The sequence below is a fragment of the Maniola jurtina genome, chromosome 12 (assembly GCF_905333055.1).
Source record: "Maniola jurtina chromosome 12, ilManJurt1.1, whole genome shotgun sequence".
In the NCBI taxonomy this organism is placed as follows: Eukaryota; Metazoa; Arthropoda; class Insecta; order Lepidoptera; family Nymphalidae; genus Maniola; species Maniola jurtina.
Window position 1 is genome coordinate 11888880 of NC_060040.1, and position 17346 is coordinate 11906225.

General features: G+C 35.8%; 1 protein-coding gene across 2 annotated transcripts in view; it reads right to left on the reverse strand.

Annotated features, from left to right (window-relative positions):
- The window catches only part of LOC123870341 (leucine zipper putative tumor suppressor 2 homolog), a 119377-nt gene that overhangs the window by 51266 nt on the left and 50765 nt on the right, over positions 1–17346 (reverse strand). Inside the window, exon 1 of one of the 2 annotated variants that reach the window (XM_045913598.1) lies at positions 10601–10848. The exons of the other annotated variant lie outside the window; for it this stretch is intronic. Coding sequence (XP_045769554.1) covers positions 10601–10621 — 21 coding nt within the window. The 5' untranslated portion in view covers positions 10622–10848. Of the gene's footprint in view, positions 1–10600; positions 10849–17346 lie in introns of those variants that run through there. 2 annotated transcript variants of the gene reach the window in all.

Consider the following 17346-nt stretch of genomic DNA (forward strand, 5'->3'; position numbering starts at 1 on the left):
GCAGCAACCAATCAGAGGCGATTGCGATTGTCACCCTGTAATAGCTGTCTTTTACCATAATAGAGCTCCTGTAGAGTAACATAGGTTAATTTTATCCCGGAAAATCAAAGTCGTGAGCATCATCTAGTGGCAGTAAGACTAGGATGTAGATATTTACAACTAAAATAACTTCCTTTTTAGTTATCAGCAAAAATGTAATCCGTAGGTGTCCAAAAGACAGATGAGATCGAATTCTGTCAATGGCCAGCGGCGAGGTCAATCGATTTGGTCTGCCTATAAAATTTCTCGCCAATCGAGTTTGCTTATCGATATTGCCCTGTGGGCGATAAGTGCGAAGTATCGAAGACAGCACATTAAATACAATCGAATCACAACGGATAATTATATTTGGTTTTTATTGCGACTTTTATTCGATTGTAATCTATTATTCTTTTACGATGATATCACTTTATCTATAAAAGTTTTTGTGACGGCATTCTTTTCAAATAAAAGACTTTTTTGTCTGAATGATAAATTATTATAATTTTAGAAACCAAGATTACGTGTATTAATTTTTATTTAATGAAGTGACATTTAGTTTTTTTTTTCCTAATTTTACAAAACGTATCCGATATTCGGGTCCCTTCCCGTGGGTACCTTGTAACGAAACGTCAAAGCTTCGACGTCACTGGAAGGCGTCAAATTAACCACTTGACGCTATTTTTTTTATACGGGGTAACCCGTAAAATACGGGGCATCTGGCAATCCTATTCATGTCTCTTTCTTATTGGTAACATCAGTCAAGCGTCACGGGGTGACCGTATACAGGTATACGCTCCCACGGCCGATCGCAACAAGCACGGTATGAAATTGTAGCCAAGACAGCTGACGCGCAACAGTAACTATTAGCCCTAGTATGAGATTTTACATCTCGCCAACGTTGATAGAATTCGAGCGTCGAAACACAAATAAAGTCAGAGTCAAATGGATTCACGGTCAAGACCGTTACGAGTCGGACTCACACACTGGTTCCGTACCATCAAAGTAGCCGCGGCCGAACGCTCCCAACAGACAAACTACCAGATCACAAGACATCAGACTTGATTTCTATAGCTAGATTTACTAGCTAGGCAGAGATAATCTCATAACAAAGGTGGTCTCAGCAACAAGTAGTTTCACAAGATGCTAATTTGGACATGACTGCTAAATTTGGCATAATGGATACTGTACGAAATTCTTGGCTGCTTACTAAGGCTTCTCTGTGGGCTGCTACGAACGAAGGTTGTTTTTTATTCACGGGTGACTCATCATAGTCTCAGAGCCGGTGCACAGAATGTGCGAAGTGTTTTATTCCGCTCGTAACATGCGCATGATAAAAAATATACATTTAAAGACATGGATCTCCGTGGATTGTTTCGAAGTAAAGCTGGTTTTCAGCGGTGACTCATTATAGTCTCAGATCCGGCGCACTATTATACAATATGTTACATACATCTCCAAGTTTTAAATGCGCATGATACCTAATATAGATATGGAAAACTGGTCGGAGTAATCCATTTCTTAGAACTGCAAGGTTGCATAGTAGTTTCAGATTTTATGAATTCCTTCTTTTCTAAATTACAGTCCGTGTATATTCTTTATAAGTGATCAATCACTGTTTAATAATTAAACACGATTATTTATTGAGTTTATTTGCACAAAAGTGATAAATTAGTCAACGCATTTTGCTACTAAGTATCCCATAGATAATCATTTATTATTTTTATGTAAACACCAGCTCTTTGTCTACAAACGTAAAGCGATATGCTCTAATTGTAAGCCGCTAGATCAGTTCTGAGCAAGGTTTTTGCGGCATTATAATATGTACTATGTACCTATGTTTTTTTATTTATTTATTCCTTCCTGTAATCTTGACTCTGTTTGACTCCACGAAGCTTTTATCGTCAGTTTTTATCAATTCGTGAGAAAAATCGCCGGAAGTCAGTCATTCGACCACGCGGATATAAGACTTTTTTATCTATTTAAGATTCATTAAGAAGATGGAAGTCATTTTCCTTTTTTAGCCTATCCTCCTTTCGCCTACGCTAAGAAGGAGAGTAATAGGCTTTCATTGTATTCACCCGGGGAGTCAAATCCGCCAAAGCAACCAATAACAAAAAACAGGGCAGGGGGCCTCATGGCCTCATTCAGTGATCCCAATAACAAAGAACAGATTCAGTGAACAGATCCCAAGCCTCCGTCGCGTCGGGATTAGTCCGCTTGTGATCAGTGTGTCTGAGTCGCGAAATCCAGCAACGATTTTTAAATAAATATTTTAATTAACTACATGGTTTTAAATGACCCGTGTCCTGCAACCAATGCCCGATGATATTTTTTTTTAATTTATAGACTAGCGCTTGGCTGCAATCACACTTGCTGGCAAGTGATGATGCAACCTAAGATGGAGCACGCTTGTCTAGACTAGAAGATGCCTATTCACTCTTGGCTTGATACGAGTCATTGTCATTTTCAACCAACTGATAGACGTCAAAGTGGGCATAGACCTTTCGTAGAGATTCCTACACGCCACGGTCTTGCGTCGCAATTCTCTGGGACTCGTTTAATGTCGTCTGTCCACCTAGTGAGAGGTCTGCACCAACTGCGCCTTTCCGTGCGAGGTCGCCATTCCAGCATCTTGGGACCCCAAAATGTCTGTCAGCTTTTCAAACTATGTGTACTGCCCATTGCCAGACTGACATAGCTCAACGGATTGCGAAGGTGACTTGTCTATGTCAGTCTGGCAATATACGAATACAACACTAAGAAAGCTGCCTACAGACGATGTCGCGGGTAAAAACCAGTAATGTATAACAGACGATGTAGAGAGTGAGTCTGTGATGAGAATCGGTCGGCCTATTTGTTGAACACGGTATTGTGTGTATTGTCTTGTCGCGGTCATCGCGAACCATCATTTGTCTTTGCTATTATAAGCTTTACATTCATTCCGAACTTCATAATCATTTATCATATCCATAAATGGAAGAGTTATGAATGGTATATCGGTCACTATGCACAACTTAAATAGTAAAACAAAATATACTCGTGTATGTGATAAGCAGTTAGAATTAGAACTGTTTAGTATAACAAATAATTATAAATAAATTAAATTAATGAATAAGTAATTTATGTTTTAATTCCTTTGGAAGCTCCAAAGGAAACGCTTGAAAACCTGAAAATCCTTTGATTGAAAATACCTGACTCCTAAGCAACCTCGGCTCCCACAGGATTTTGCGCCCATCCTTAATTTATTTATTTACAACATTTAAAGTAAAGTAATAATTTGTGTGAAAATGTTGTGTGATCTCTGCTGTTTATAATTTTGTTTAGTTAAAATTTTGAAATTAATAAAGAGTTATTTATTCAATTAGTTATCTTTCATAAGTACGAGCGAAGCGAGCTTGATTTTTTTTTTGTATCTAAAATTGCCTAATGGCTACTGGACCGGGGGTCGCATTTCGCGGACTTCTTGAGACCGTATATTGCGTCCTCTAGAATTCTGCGCCCCTGGATCGTACCTCTAATACCACACCTTAATTATAGCCCTGGGTTTGCGGTCAGTCGAAGGTCCAAGATTATCAAACCCATTTAAATTGTAATCAAACCCATTGACCCGAAATCATAAATTCTATAACATATACCAGACTTATAGTCATATAAAACCGGCTACGAGCGAAATGAAACCCCGTATGGAGGTTACTGTGCTACAAGAATTAGAATTTTGAACGTAAATTATGATCATATGTATTAAGATGTCCATAAATAACTTTCGCAGAACGATTTTTTTGTTTTTCTATTAGTTTGGTTGTTGGAAATAAATGCTTGAATGAATGCGGACAAGAAACTTGATATTATACCTACCCAGAGGTTCTAGAAACGACCTTTCCTAATTCACTCAAGCAATTCTAATTCATGAGGCACATTATATTTTCTATAGTAGATTAAAAGGGAAAACTGCCTAACAACGTACCTATGTTTCAAACCGCGCTTGATCTAAAAACTTGAGATTCGGTACTATTTTCAATGTCATTAAAAAAAATATCGCTTATCTTATAGGTAAAACCTGTAAGAAAGCTTTATAAAATTTCCTAATTTTTATTACTATTGCATTGTTAATTTTAAAGCTATAAACCAAAAACCTTTCGCGCCGTCTTGACTCTTGAGCGGAAAAATAAAGCCAAAGCCCTTTTGAAATAGTAAAATGTATTGCAAGAAAAAAATGTTTGAAACACGATCTATTTCTAACAAAGTACCCTTGGAACTTGTGAGAACCTTAATCTCTCGTTAAATTCACGCAATTTAGAAACGAAATCCATTATGTACTTATTCACATAAATATTGGATCACGATTAAATACTGTTTAGTTAATATTCCTTCAACTCAATATGTAGGCAAAGCAGTGACTTATCAGAGTTACCTATATATTATTATTCAATCGAGTCCGACCATGCGATCTCAAACCATAAATGTTATCGTGCACAGCTCTAGAAAGGAGGCTGTGAATGGAGCCGCCACATGACGGGATGAGTCACACATGGCGTCATCTCCATAACATCCCATGGCGGCATCGCCAGACGGGTCCATACGGTGGCTAAACTCAGGACATTGGCATCCAATAACATCGTAAAGCAATACACACTACCTACCGTTGCTTGATTTTTAAAATCCAACTGTTTTTAAAAACCCATACTGCAATAATATCACACTATCACACTAATCACACTAATATTATAAAGGCGAAAGTTTGTGTGTATGTGTGTGTGTGTATGTTTGTTACTCCTTCACGCAAAAACCACAAGACGGATTTGTCTGAAAGGAATGGAGATAGATATATTGTGGATTAGCACATAGGCTACTTTTTATCCCGGAAAATCAAAGATCAATCCAACGGGATTTCGAAAAACCTAAAACCACGCGGGCGAAGTCGCGGGCATCGGCTATTTTATAAATACGAAATCGCGTCTGTCTGTCTGCTATTTTTTTACGGTCCCTAACCGTTTTTGCATCCCAGGGAAGGACATAACACTTCCTTCCTCCACTATGTCAATTTTGTGATACAAAATTGGAAAATTGACAAACTCTAGAAGAGAGACAAGACAGTTGCAGCGCTGAAGGAAGTAAATAGTAAAGTAATCTGCATCATTAATTATATTATGTTTATGATAGTAATAGACCGTATACATTATTAGAATAATAAACATAAAAAGTAATACAATGTAAGGTAAGGGCACGCCGTCTTTTACAGCACTATTTAAAAAATCTGAACAGATTTTATTAACTTTACGTAAGACTTGTATAGTGTTACATTTTATATTAATATTATAGGAGGCTTACATTATGCCTACATATTTAAGTTAAGACTAAAGAAGCATGCGTAATAATCATAAAAATAACTAGCCGATGCCCGCGACTTCACCCGCGTGGATTTAGGTTTTTCGAAATTCCGTGGGAACTCTTTGATTTTCCGGGATAAAAAGTAGCCTATGTGCTAATCCAGGATACTATCTATCTCCATTCCAAATTTCAGCCAAATCCGTCTGGTAGTTTTTACGTAAAAGAGTAACAAACATACACACACACACACACATACAAACTTTCGCCTTTATAATATTAGTGTGATAAACAGGAAAGTACCTAGTAGATTGTAGGTCAAGCAACGTTGAAAGATAAAGTGAAGCATCAGACATACATGTCAACAAAGTTTCGAATTAGAGAGATGCATTAATAAAATGAGTCATACTGTAAAACTTTATAATAATTACGCCGAAGCTTTTAGTTGATAAGATTCTTGTAGTAATAATCATCAATATGGTTAATGGATTATGGTTGATGCATTTACACATTACATTAATGACATTATTTTAAAAACTTTAGAGATAAATTCCTGGAAATGGAGCCTTGAAGTTTTAGCTAATCCCTTCTGAACAGTGTGCCAATAGTATAGTGGTAACTAGCTACGCTGAAACTCTTGATTAGTCTAAACCTAAGCCAATTTAGAATTTGTAGATATCTAAATAGTTGGAATTTTAAAAGATAACGCTTATCAGTTATCACTGGGCCCGCGCGTGAATCAAAAGATTTTTAGTTTCAGGTAATAATGAAGGTAAGGGTAAAGAAAATTACCTCGTTTAGACGACTCACGTAGAGGTAATAATGATTGAAATAAAATAACGATAGTGAAAGCATCCAACGAGCTTTTAAACAAATAAATGGCAGGTAAGGCACATTATCACAATTTTGAGAGGTGAAAGTTGTAGTAACAGCCGAATTTGGTTCAACACTGTTGTGACCCCATGTTTTTGTTTGTACAACGTGTTTTCACCTTTTATAGAGTCGCTATCCAATAAAAATGTTGGGGTTTGTGGTCGATTGATAAACAGGCTTTTTGTATTCACTAGCAACCCATCACTCGCTCATAAAAGAACACAGCTCTTCTATCAAAATGAGATTTGGCCGTGGTCTACCTCGCTGGCAAAGTGCGGATTGGCAGACTTCGCATGCCTTTGAAAAAATTATGAACAACTCTCATTCATACCTCACGGTGTTTTCCTTTACCGTTAAAGCACTGAAAACGCACATATTAACTCCGAGTAGTTCGCCCGCATTCAAACTAGGTACCTACATTATTATAATACCTAACTACTTACATATATTTAAATTATAACGAAATTTCGACCATGACAGCCTATCTCAAGCAATTTAATAAGACTGCCAGCCCTGGTGGGCCTCCTTCGAGAACATTATAGAGAACTCTCAGACACGCAGATTTCTCATTTCTTTTACCGTTAAAGTAATTCATATATTATATTAGCTTAAAACGCTCATACTCCAAAAAAGAGAGGATTTGTAAATATATTCTAGACTTAGTATAAAATCAATATGAACTCAAATATTGACAAAAGATATATTATGTAAGTTCTTATCGCAATAGATAAAAAAGTTACGAATGAATCAATATTAGGTATATTTTCAACGGTTATGATAAAGCGATATGCATAACGATTGATAACGGCTATGGAATTATGGATCTACATGTTATATTAGAGTATACGCTGCACTAGATAAAAAATAATAGGTTCGAATCCTGGATAATTAAATATTTCTGAAATTATTATACATTCTAAGCTAAACTAATTTTACCGGTCTTTTAGAAGTCTTTTAGATCGGTAAATTAATACTAGCATGCTTATTCAAATCTGTACAGTTGAAGATCATGCTAGTTTTAAGCATGCTATGAGTAATAAGCATGCTTTTAAGAGCATGTGTGTCAATAGCTTTGTAATAATATACTAAGCACGTTATGGTTTATGGTTAGGCGATACAATGAAGAACTCTTGTACGAGTAGGTATGTCAAACGGAAATCATAACAACGAAACGAAAATATCTGGCGTATACTAAACACAGAACTAACAAATCCTCCAGCATGGCGCTACCATAAAAGCTTACTTTACTAGGACTTTAACACTACTATTTGAAAACACATAAACAGTTTATACCTTCTACCTCTATCAGCATGGTATTTCCTATATTACCACGTAAAACCTATGTTGATTTTTTTCATAGAAAAATAATAAAATAGGATTACTTTTATGAGAAAAGCCTACATACTTGATGCCCGGATTTTAAATCGACCAGACCAATCGGCAATGTATGACGGCTAAACGGTGGCCGACACACCTTCAACTATTTATTGGCTACAATCCATTGTTGCAACAAAAATACCATAAATTCAGCCAATCACACAATTGAAATAAAATAGTCGTATTTTATTATAGAAAAAAATTACAATAAAACTTAAATATTGTACAGAAGCAGAAGCGTAACTTCACTTTGCGGAAATCCATGATAATCCGTTTAAAAAAGGCAAATCTGCAGCACACAGCCTGCCTTTTTCACCGGATTATTGCAAGCTAAGGTTTTCATTCCTTGAATAAAACTTAAAGCTAGCCTTAAGTTTTATCAATTCAAATCATAATCATCAATAACAATTATTATAATTGAAATTGTAATAATTATTACATCAATCATTATCATTAATAACTATTGCAACTGAAATTGTAATAATTATTGATTCAGCTTTTCCGGAATCGACCAGCTCTAGCTGGATAAATAGAAACATGCTCGCCAATTTCAAATTCACCCTTAGGAATTAAATAAAAGCTTTAAAGAATGGGAAAGTCCGGAATAACTGAAAGTCGGGATATCGGGCACCCTATTGTAGCCGTAAATGAATTCCTCAGCGGGAGCGCTGTAAGCAAACGAAGCAATGTAAACAAGACTAGTATGCGTACTATCCGTTGCCTACTATAAATAGGTGCATTGCACTCGATAATCAACAATACAAACACACGAGTAACGTGCTTAGGCTATTGGAAGGAAGACTTTTTGTTGGAAATATTACTCTGAGTGAATGATTGACACACAACACAATTTTACAAATGATGGCTTAGTTTATAAACTAGTTGAGCCCACCCTTCGATCATAGATTTATAGACTAGTCTGTGAGCCCACCTATTCCATAGTCAAAATATTATATATTTAATGTACAGAAATCGTCCGGTTACAGTTTTATTATGAGTAGGTATAGATGTCTAAGCTTTTGTCACTGATTTATGACGAGTGCGTTATGGTTAGTACATAATAATAATTCTTTAGCCCTTTTTGTCAATTTTACATTCTGAACTTTTTTTCAGTTCTGCTGGCAAGTGATGGTGGAGCGCGTTTGCTTAGAAGATTCACTCTTATGAGTGGAGAGGAAAAAATAATAATTTATAACACTGTATCTATCTACTATTTATACATTAGATTTCTTATTTCTCATTTAAAGAAAGCTTTCTAGCAAAAGCTTCCTCCAGGAAGACCCAGTTCATGTGATAATTCTGTTTTTGATCCTGAATATTCAAGCTGTTGCCCTCAGGTCATCTTCCCATCGTAATCAAACCCTCCTACTTATAACTCCACATCTAGTCCACATCCACTTCGTCAGGGTAGTCGTCAAAATTGTAATAATGAAATTCTTGTAGCTTCTAATCTACACTATACGCCCATTCATAGCATATTTTCATACCTATTGAATTGTTCTCGTCGACAAAATGAAATAACTGCATTGAAACCTTTCATTAGGACAAGCTTGAAGCCGTTAATGCATTCTATTCTATTGTTAATTCGTGACACCTAAATTATGCATCGGATTGAATGTCGAAACTCTACTGTGATAGATAGGAATATTATAGTTATTAGGGCGCCTGTGCTTAGGGTTTCCAATTTTTTTTTAAAGTAATAGCCTACATTTGATTTTAGTGAGGAGTACCTAAATAAAAAGTGAGTAGGTATTTACATAACAGACATACATATAAAAAGAGGAACAGATAGAGCCGGTCAGCTGGCTGGCTCATGTGGTATGACTGGCAATGGCATACGGGTGGGGTTTGAACCGCCGACCTTTCGGAATTCAGTCCGCTCTTCAACCGTTGAGCTATCGAGGCTCGGCATATAGGATACAAGATAATGCCCGCGACTTCATCGGCGTGGATGTAGATTTTCCTTAAGAATATGATTTTCCGGAACAAAAAGTAGCCTATGCAAGCTCTCTCTGTACCAAATATCGTCAAAATCAGTTAAACTGATGGGCCATGACACTACACAGACAGACAGACACTGTTAATATGGATGCATTAATGGATTCCATGTCTGTTCTGTAAAAAAATCGCCTTTGTTCTAACCTAGCTTCTAGTTTGTAGGGGTTAATTGAATAACCGTCAAAGGCAGGAAATTGCATTTATTAGTTCTAATAAGGACACAAACGACTCTAACCAGCGCTCTATTGTTAATTCGTGACACCTAGATTATGAGTGTCTGTATGGAGAACTGTGTCGCAACTATAAAGTTCATTCATTGTACCTTAGGGAGGACATTCTGTTTCACAATCTATCGATCTGTCTATCTAATTAGCATGTACCAATAGCTATGGTAATAATGCTAATTACTTTCAAAAAAGTTGTTAATTTATGTTTTAAAATTATTAAAATCTTGAAAATAATAAAAGATTATTGGAGCTGTTAATAAATAATACGCCTGCGTATTTACAAGCCATTTTGCGTTAGTATCAAAATAAAGAATTAATCCAATTTTTAATATCACGTAGATAGTTTTCTTTTTATTTTATTTTATTTTGTTTAGATACCATTAAATCTTTGGATTCTATCACTAGCATTTCGCCAACATTTTTGCAAATATTTTGTAAGAACTTTATTTTCCATTAAGTTTCCATAAATAAAAGGGTGTTCTAAATTTAAATAATTTTTTGAGAGAAATAAAGAGAGATAGGCATGTAATTCCAATTTTGGTCATCTTAAATCTAGGCTAAATTAAAAATTAACGTGTAAGGAAATAAAAAAGTTACAACAGTACCTAATTATAATGTTTTGTTAACATTTCAAAATATTTTTAGGAATCTTAAATTGCTTGAGGTGCTTAAAACTGTTCCTAATTAGCGTAAGTACAGCTGGTATACAATGCAAAGGACCAGTTTTCAGCGCAAATTAGCAAAAATCTAAATGCCAGCGGCATGCATCGTACACTCACCTCGTGGTACACCGACGTCATTTCGGAAGGTCACTAAAATATCCGTACGAATCCACAACCTATGCACACATTTCACAATAAAAAATAACCGTCAAATTTTAATAGAGTCTATTTAAAAAAAAATATAAATGTCAGCTGTCAAGTTTGAAGTTTGCCGCCAAACGCGCGCGCGTAAATAAAAGGCGAAGGTTTTGATATTCAGCCAGCGCGTGTGACACGTTCAGAGTTTAGAACCGACACTGAGCGGCGCGCCATGGGCTATGGCGGAGAGCGGTTGAATGGGTGAAGCTCAAACGTGCTCAATGAAGCATTCGAGTTCGGAGGTCAGCGGTCGTCCTGACCCCCGTGGTGTTCGATTCAAATTTCTCTACCCTATAAACCTACAACGGATATTGTTGTACAAGTTTTTTTTTTAATTTTTTTTAATTACTTTTTTTTTCTCTCTCGTCTGGCTTTACAAAGATTAGCCAATGTCAAGTTTGTAGTTATTTGTAACAAGTTAGGGAAACTATACAAGTATGGATCCCGTCTGTGCTGGCGCTCGCCGACATACGCACGGCACCCCCTTAGAGCGCTTTCCAGTCAGTTTTAACAAAAAAAAAAAAAAAACACTCCAAAAAGGCAGAGCATGCCTGCCAGCTAACACCAACACAGACGAAAACTTTTATTACTTTTGATCATCAATTATTAATTAATATTTAATGTACCTATAGCACTGGTTTGCATAAGAACATCCTAAGGACATTTTTACTAAAAAGTTACATTATTTCTAAGTGACTGCAGCATCTTCACTTTTTTCTCCTGTTTGGTGTGAGTGCAGTCAAGCGCAAGCCTATTTACGACGTATGTAGTTACGACTAAATTTTTTCGTGTTATACAAAACTTTAAGCTCTCGTCCTGAAAGTTTATTTATGACTAGCTTTTAACTGCAATATCCTTGGCGTCAATTTAGGTTTTACAAAAATCCCTTACGGTTTTCCCGGAAAATCAAAGAGTTCTCATTGCATCATTCTGTCATGCATAATCAAAGACTAGAAAAGAGCAACCGCCGAGTTTCTTGCTGGTTGGTAGGAAAGGCATTCCGAACCAGTGGTAGATTATTTTTACGATTCAAAAGAACTTGTAAAAGTTTAATTGAATAAAAATATTTTGAATTTGAATTTAAATTTGAAAGAGTAAGAAACTAAAAAATAATTCGATGTTAGTAGGCAATAAATTCATGAAACAGGACTTATCAGTATTTGCAATTGATAGAAATCAAAGAACTAACATTTACTGCAAATTGAAATTTCACAGTTACCTACACTACAGTTTTGTGAAAGAACTGGAAATATAAGTCTAGTCTAGAATCTAGATATATGTAGTAATTGGCGTATAATACGTCTGGGAATCGATCTCCGGAGTGCAAAATATCCTAAAAAAGAATATATCAATGGTTCAGACAAATAATTACGGTCCAAGAATCTTATTCCCACGGCTCCTTGACTTTTGCGCGAAGCGTTTAAAAGTTTGATTGACTCGTTCGTCGACAGCCAGTTACTGTTACCAATTACGGAAACTAATTAGTGGAACTGCACGCGAATAAAACGAGTGGCGAGCAACTGATCAAATATTTTACTTTTTTTTCTCTTGTCCAGTTTTGTAGTAGGTATTTTCCTCACTTGAGAAAAATGTAAGCGAGCAACTTTGGCGAGCACTTACAACAGTTTTTGATTTTTATCTGATTTTTTTAATATCTATGGCAAAGATCTATAAAAATCATTTTTTTATGTTGTTAAGTATTAAAATTTGAAACTTTATGAATTTAAAAATTAAATAATAATATTGTAATTTAAAAAAATATCATATTTTTATATTTATGGAAGCCCAAAGAAAATATTTTTCTGAGATCTCTAATTTTACATTGCTGTTTTGAATTTGGAATATTCGTGGATGGTTTTTAAAAATACTTTCGCTACATGAGTACGAAACCCTGTAAAGGTACGAAGCTACTAAGTATTTTAGATAATACATATGTACCTACCTACGTAAGTCAATAAAAAAAAACAATTTTTATTACTAATAAATCTTAATAAATCATGCTTATCGGACGCTCCCATAAAATAATAAATAACTTCCTTTTTATTTTAATAAAATTACTATAAAACATAAAACAGGTTTTAATAATGTCGCAAATCATTTTCAATTAGTGCAAAAACGATTGCCTCTATCATTTTATAGCTTTTTTACGGACAGGTGTGTCTTTGCGAATGTTTGTCGTTGTAAATTAAATCAATAAAAGCTAAGAAAGCTTCCTATCCATAACTTTTAACTCTAATTAATAGATTTACGAATACAATTTCCTTAGTCGGACTATATTTCTAACGTGAAAAAATCGTGATAAAGTAGGTATAATGATTTCTATCGAATTTATCTACCTGTTATCACATATTAATTTTATAAGCGATAACATCTAAAGTGACTCTAAAGATCAATGTTAATTTAATAAACGTTAAAATGATTTAATTTTATATGTAATTTATATTTAGATGATGCTCTTTCACGTGAATTTAGATTTTTTTATTTCATGGCAATTCTTTAATTTTTTAATTTCTATCTCTGTTTGGTACAGTCCTTTCGTCAAAATCGGTTAAGTGGATGGGCCTGAACCGATATTGACTAAAGGTATAACGTACTTTGGATACTTTTTACCCAGTATACATACTTAGTCAATACGTCAGAGTCCTGATAGAGCTAGTATAGCCCTGGAAAAAACTAAATCATGTTTGTAGCATTATGATCAACCTATCGCTCAGTATGGAAACGGTTTAAGTCATAGTCCACCATGCTGGAATCCTTTAAAAAAATATTAGCCAGGTTTATCAAGATGACTAATATTCCATTTCCACTAAGCGTACAGCTAGTGCGAGGAATAGGTACGACAAATAGTGCAACGGGTGAGGATTGAACCGGCGAGTTTCGAATTTTAGTCCACTCCTTTAACCATTGAGCTATTGAGGCTTTAAGAACATTACAGAGAAAGCATGCACGATGTTTTCCGTCACCATTATATTCAATTGCTTAAAACGCACAACTCCGAAAACCTTTAACTTTTCATGCGTGTCTGGAATCGAATTTCCGACCTCCCAATAGGAGGCGGACGTCTTGATCACTAGGCTATCACAGCTGTATATGCATAGTAAGCTCCTATTAACAAATCTTTTGGGAGGTGCTAGGGGCGTTCCGTTATTGCAAAAGAAGTTGCACAGTTGTGTACCGAGTTACGCTTGCCATTGTCCCGGGGTTTAATAGAGCACAGCCTTCGCAAGACGCAACTCGCAACACAGACAGATCGGTTACAGACAAAGGTAGTTACAAAGTACCTATTACAAAATATCGCTTCTGAGTGTGGAGATGTACCGACATGATGTTGGTCATAAAATTCTTATAACTATAGGTACCTACCATAGGTCTATGTATGTATTTTCATAAATCATTGCAGAAAAGTTACTCACAGATTTCGTAACAGTTAGATCTTGACTAAGGAAATGAAGCAATAAAATTCATAAACGAAATAGGGCCATGGATAGTTCACTCTGCCATGGATCACACATCACAACCGAAACTATAACTATAAAATTAAAAAATCTATCTGTAATCTGTCGATAGGTTATGTACTAGCGACATTGTTATTAGTCAAAAATTGTATTGTCTTTGAAAAATAACAGGTTACTAAGTAACTTATCGACAGATTAGATTGATTTTATTATTATTTACTGATTTTGGCCGATAGTAAGATTGTTTTACTGTTCAGGAAAGAAAAGCTATGGCGTATTAGCCTTCAATTCAAATTGGGAGGTTTGAATTTAGCCTTTTTGTTTTCTCCATGCCATGTAGCAATGAGAAATATAAAGATGTGAATAGTATTATACAAAATTCAAAATATTTATATTATTATATCTGTTGGAATAAGATACAGAGAGCTGGATCAAAGTAGATCCGAACTTAGAATCTTTTACGCCAAAGGTTACATAGACCATAAACAAAACAATTCTAACACAAATCTATTTATAAGCATGTCAACAATTAAGGAGCTAATTATTATTATTATACTGGCAAAAACCTACATACCTACCATTATTCTTCAATCATTAAGTGTATGACCACAGTATGAATAAATATATTACAGTAGCGCAACACTTGTTTATTTTTATACGTGATATTATGTAGGATATTCAAGTCTGGTGCAGTGCCTTTAAGGATTATGTGGGTAGTATAAAACTGTGTAGTGACGAGTGCCAAGGACATGGCAAGGCCGCACATTTAATTATATAGGTTTTGGCAATGTGAAATAGTTTTGTGCAGGTCTGTGCATTGAAGTGAGTAAACGAAGTCTACTGCCGCTTGCGCAGGTTATAGACTAAGAAATAAAAATGTAAAAATAAAATACACAAGCCCGACTGAGTATAACTACTGTTTTTGTATTTTTGTATCATACGCAGTTGTACGCAGTATACCTCTGACGGTTCTAAGCCATGCTCTGTGCTATCAGTTGGCCAACTGTATGATAGTTAAACGGCAGCAATACGCAAGGAGACAAAAACAGGCTTGGATTGTATCGATGCGGAGTATCCATCGCTTTCCCACGACAATCGGCGACTCCTACGTGCTCGCAAGTTACAACAAACGTGGGAAAAAACACAAAGGCGGCCCGCTATAGTTTATTGCCAATGTCACTAGATATATTAATTCTATGGAAGAATGTTTATTAACGAGGTGAATCTATCCATTTATAACTCTTTGCCCGGCAGGAAATATTGTACATCGAACTTTAAAAAGAGATAACGGTTTCGTAGAGCGTTGTCTCGGTCGTTGAGACCGACGAAACGTCACTGAGGTATGAGGGATAGAGACAACGCTCTACGAAGCCGAAATCTCTTTCTAAAGTTCGATGTACTTTCCTGTCGGGCACTATACAGGTTGCTTCTTCATGACAGCAGCTTTTGATTAACTTCTTTATCTGGTGGGAGGCTGCGGTCGTGGCTAGTTACCACTCTACCGGCAAAGCCGTGCCGCCTAGCGATTTAGCGCTCGGGTACGATGCCGTGTTCAAACCGCTATGGGATATGGGTATAAAAAACTGCCCTACAAGGGGTAAGTTAGTCCCCTACCATCTTAGACTGCATCATCACTTACCACCAGGTGAGTCGCAGTCATGGGCTAACTTGCAATGAATATTTCGTTCAATATCTCGTTCTTACAAAGTTATTACACGGAGTCATATTGACAAAGATGGCCGATGCAATTCTAAGTGCAATGATAAAAGTAATGAATGGTCGGTGCGTCGAGCAATTTGTCTGATTGTGGGGGAAGATAACCAATAAATGTTGTGTGCGCAAATTGGTATCAAGCCCCATTTGTCCTTGGGCCAGTATCTGGGGAAATAGATGCTCTCTCAGAAATAATCGTTGTATGAATGCGTCCCCCCTCTATACTTATATTATAAACTATACCTACCTATCTGCTATAGATACCTATGAATCATCATGAGGTAAAGTTTGTAAGTTTGGATGTACGGCGTAATCTCCGGAACTATAGATTCGATTCTGAAAATTCTTTCACTGATAGGTAATTACATTTTTTCCAAATGCTATAGGCTATAAATTATATAACGCAGATGAAGTCACGGCTAAAAGTAACCTTGTTATTTTTTTTTTAATAAATTATTATTGGATGATGCTCGCAACTTGATTTAGATACCTATTTAAAAAATCCGTGGAAACTCTTTGACTTTTCGGAATAAAAGTAGCCCATGTCCGTCTCCGGTACACAAGCTATCTTTGTAGCAAACGTCAAGATCAGCGATTGATTGAGCAGTGAAATAGAAAAAACACACACACACACTTTCGCATAATATAATGTTAGTATGAAAGTACCTATCGATTCTGTGATAAGTACTTACAATATGGTAGTACTCGTAAATGCAAATTAAGTACAGTTTACATGCAAATAGGTTGCACGGCCTGAGTTTTCCTTACCATTGTGTTGGCTGATCGATCGATGTTAGATCGATACGATAGCAAGATAAAGCTGCATCAATGGGAATTTAAATAAAGAAAGTTAACTAACATATTACACTAACTTATTGACAATATAGACGAGGTAAACTATTATTATTTGATGTCGAACGAAACCTATTAGGTACAACTATCCCTATTATAATAATTACAATCTATAATAATCCGACAAAATTAAACAAACAAAAATCTCATCTTCGGTAATGTTCCGGGAAAACTGGATTTTCGTATGAACGTGAAAAATTATCACGTCATCTTTCAAAATATGATTAGTTGACTGTACACATCTCCCCTCCGCTCCGCTTTGGTGGAAACCGGGCCTTAGACATGGGACGAAAAGAAAGTTCGATACCAAATTACACATTGATGCGAAATATGTTTGACTTCAATCTTACTATAAAAGTATTAAAACGGCGATAAGCTTTGAAAGACCACAAAAGCTTTCGTGACCATATGTTAAGCACACAATAAATGCTTACAATCGTTAACGTACAGAGAGATAACTTCAAGTTAGAGCGGCTCAGAAATATATTAAAATTTTTGATGTTATGCAGTTCAAGTCACTCACTTTCTATGCTCGTATTGCTCATTGTTGAGGGTAGTGAACCCCTTCTATTACTTACGCAATGGTAAGGGGTTCTGATTTTTTGGAATAATAATAATTCGGAGACTGTAAGATCCTATTATAAG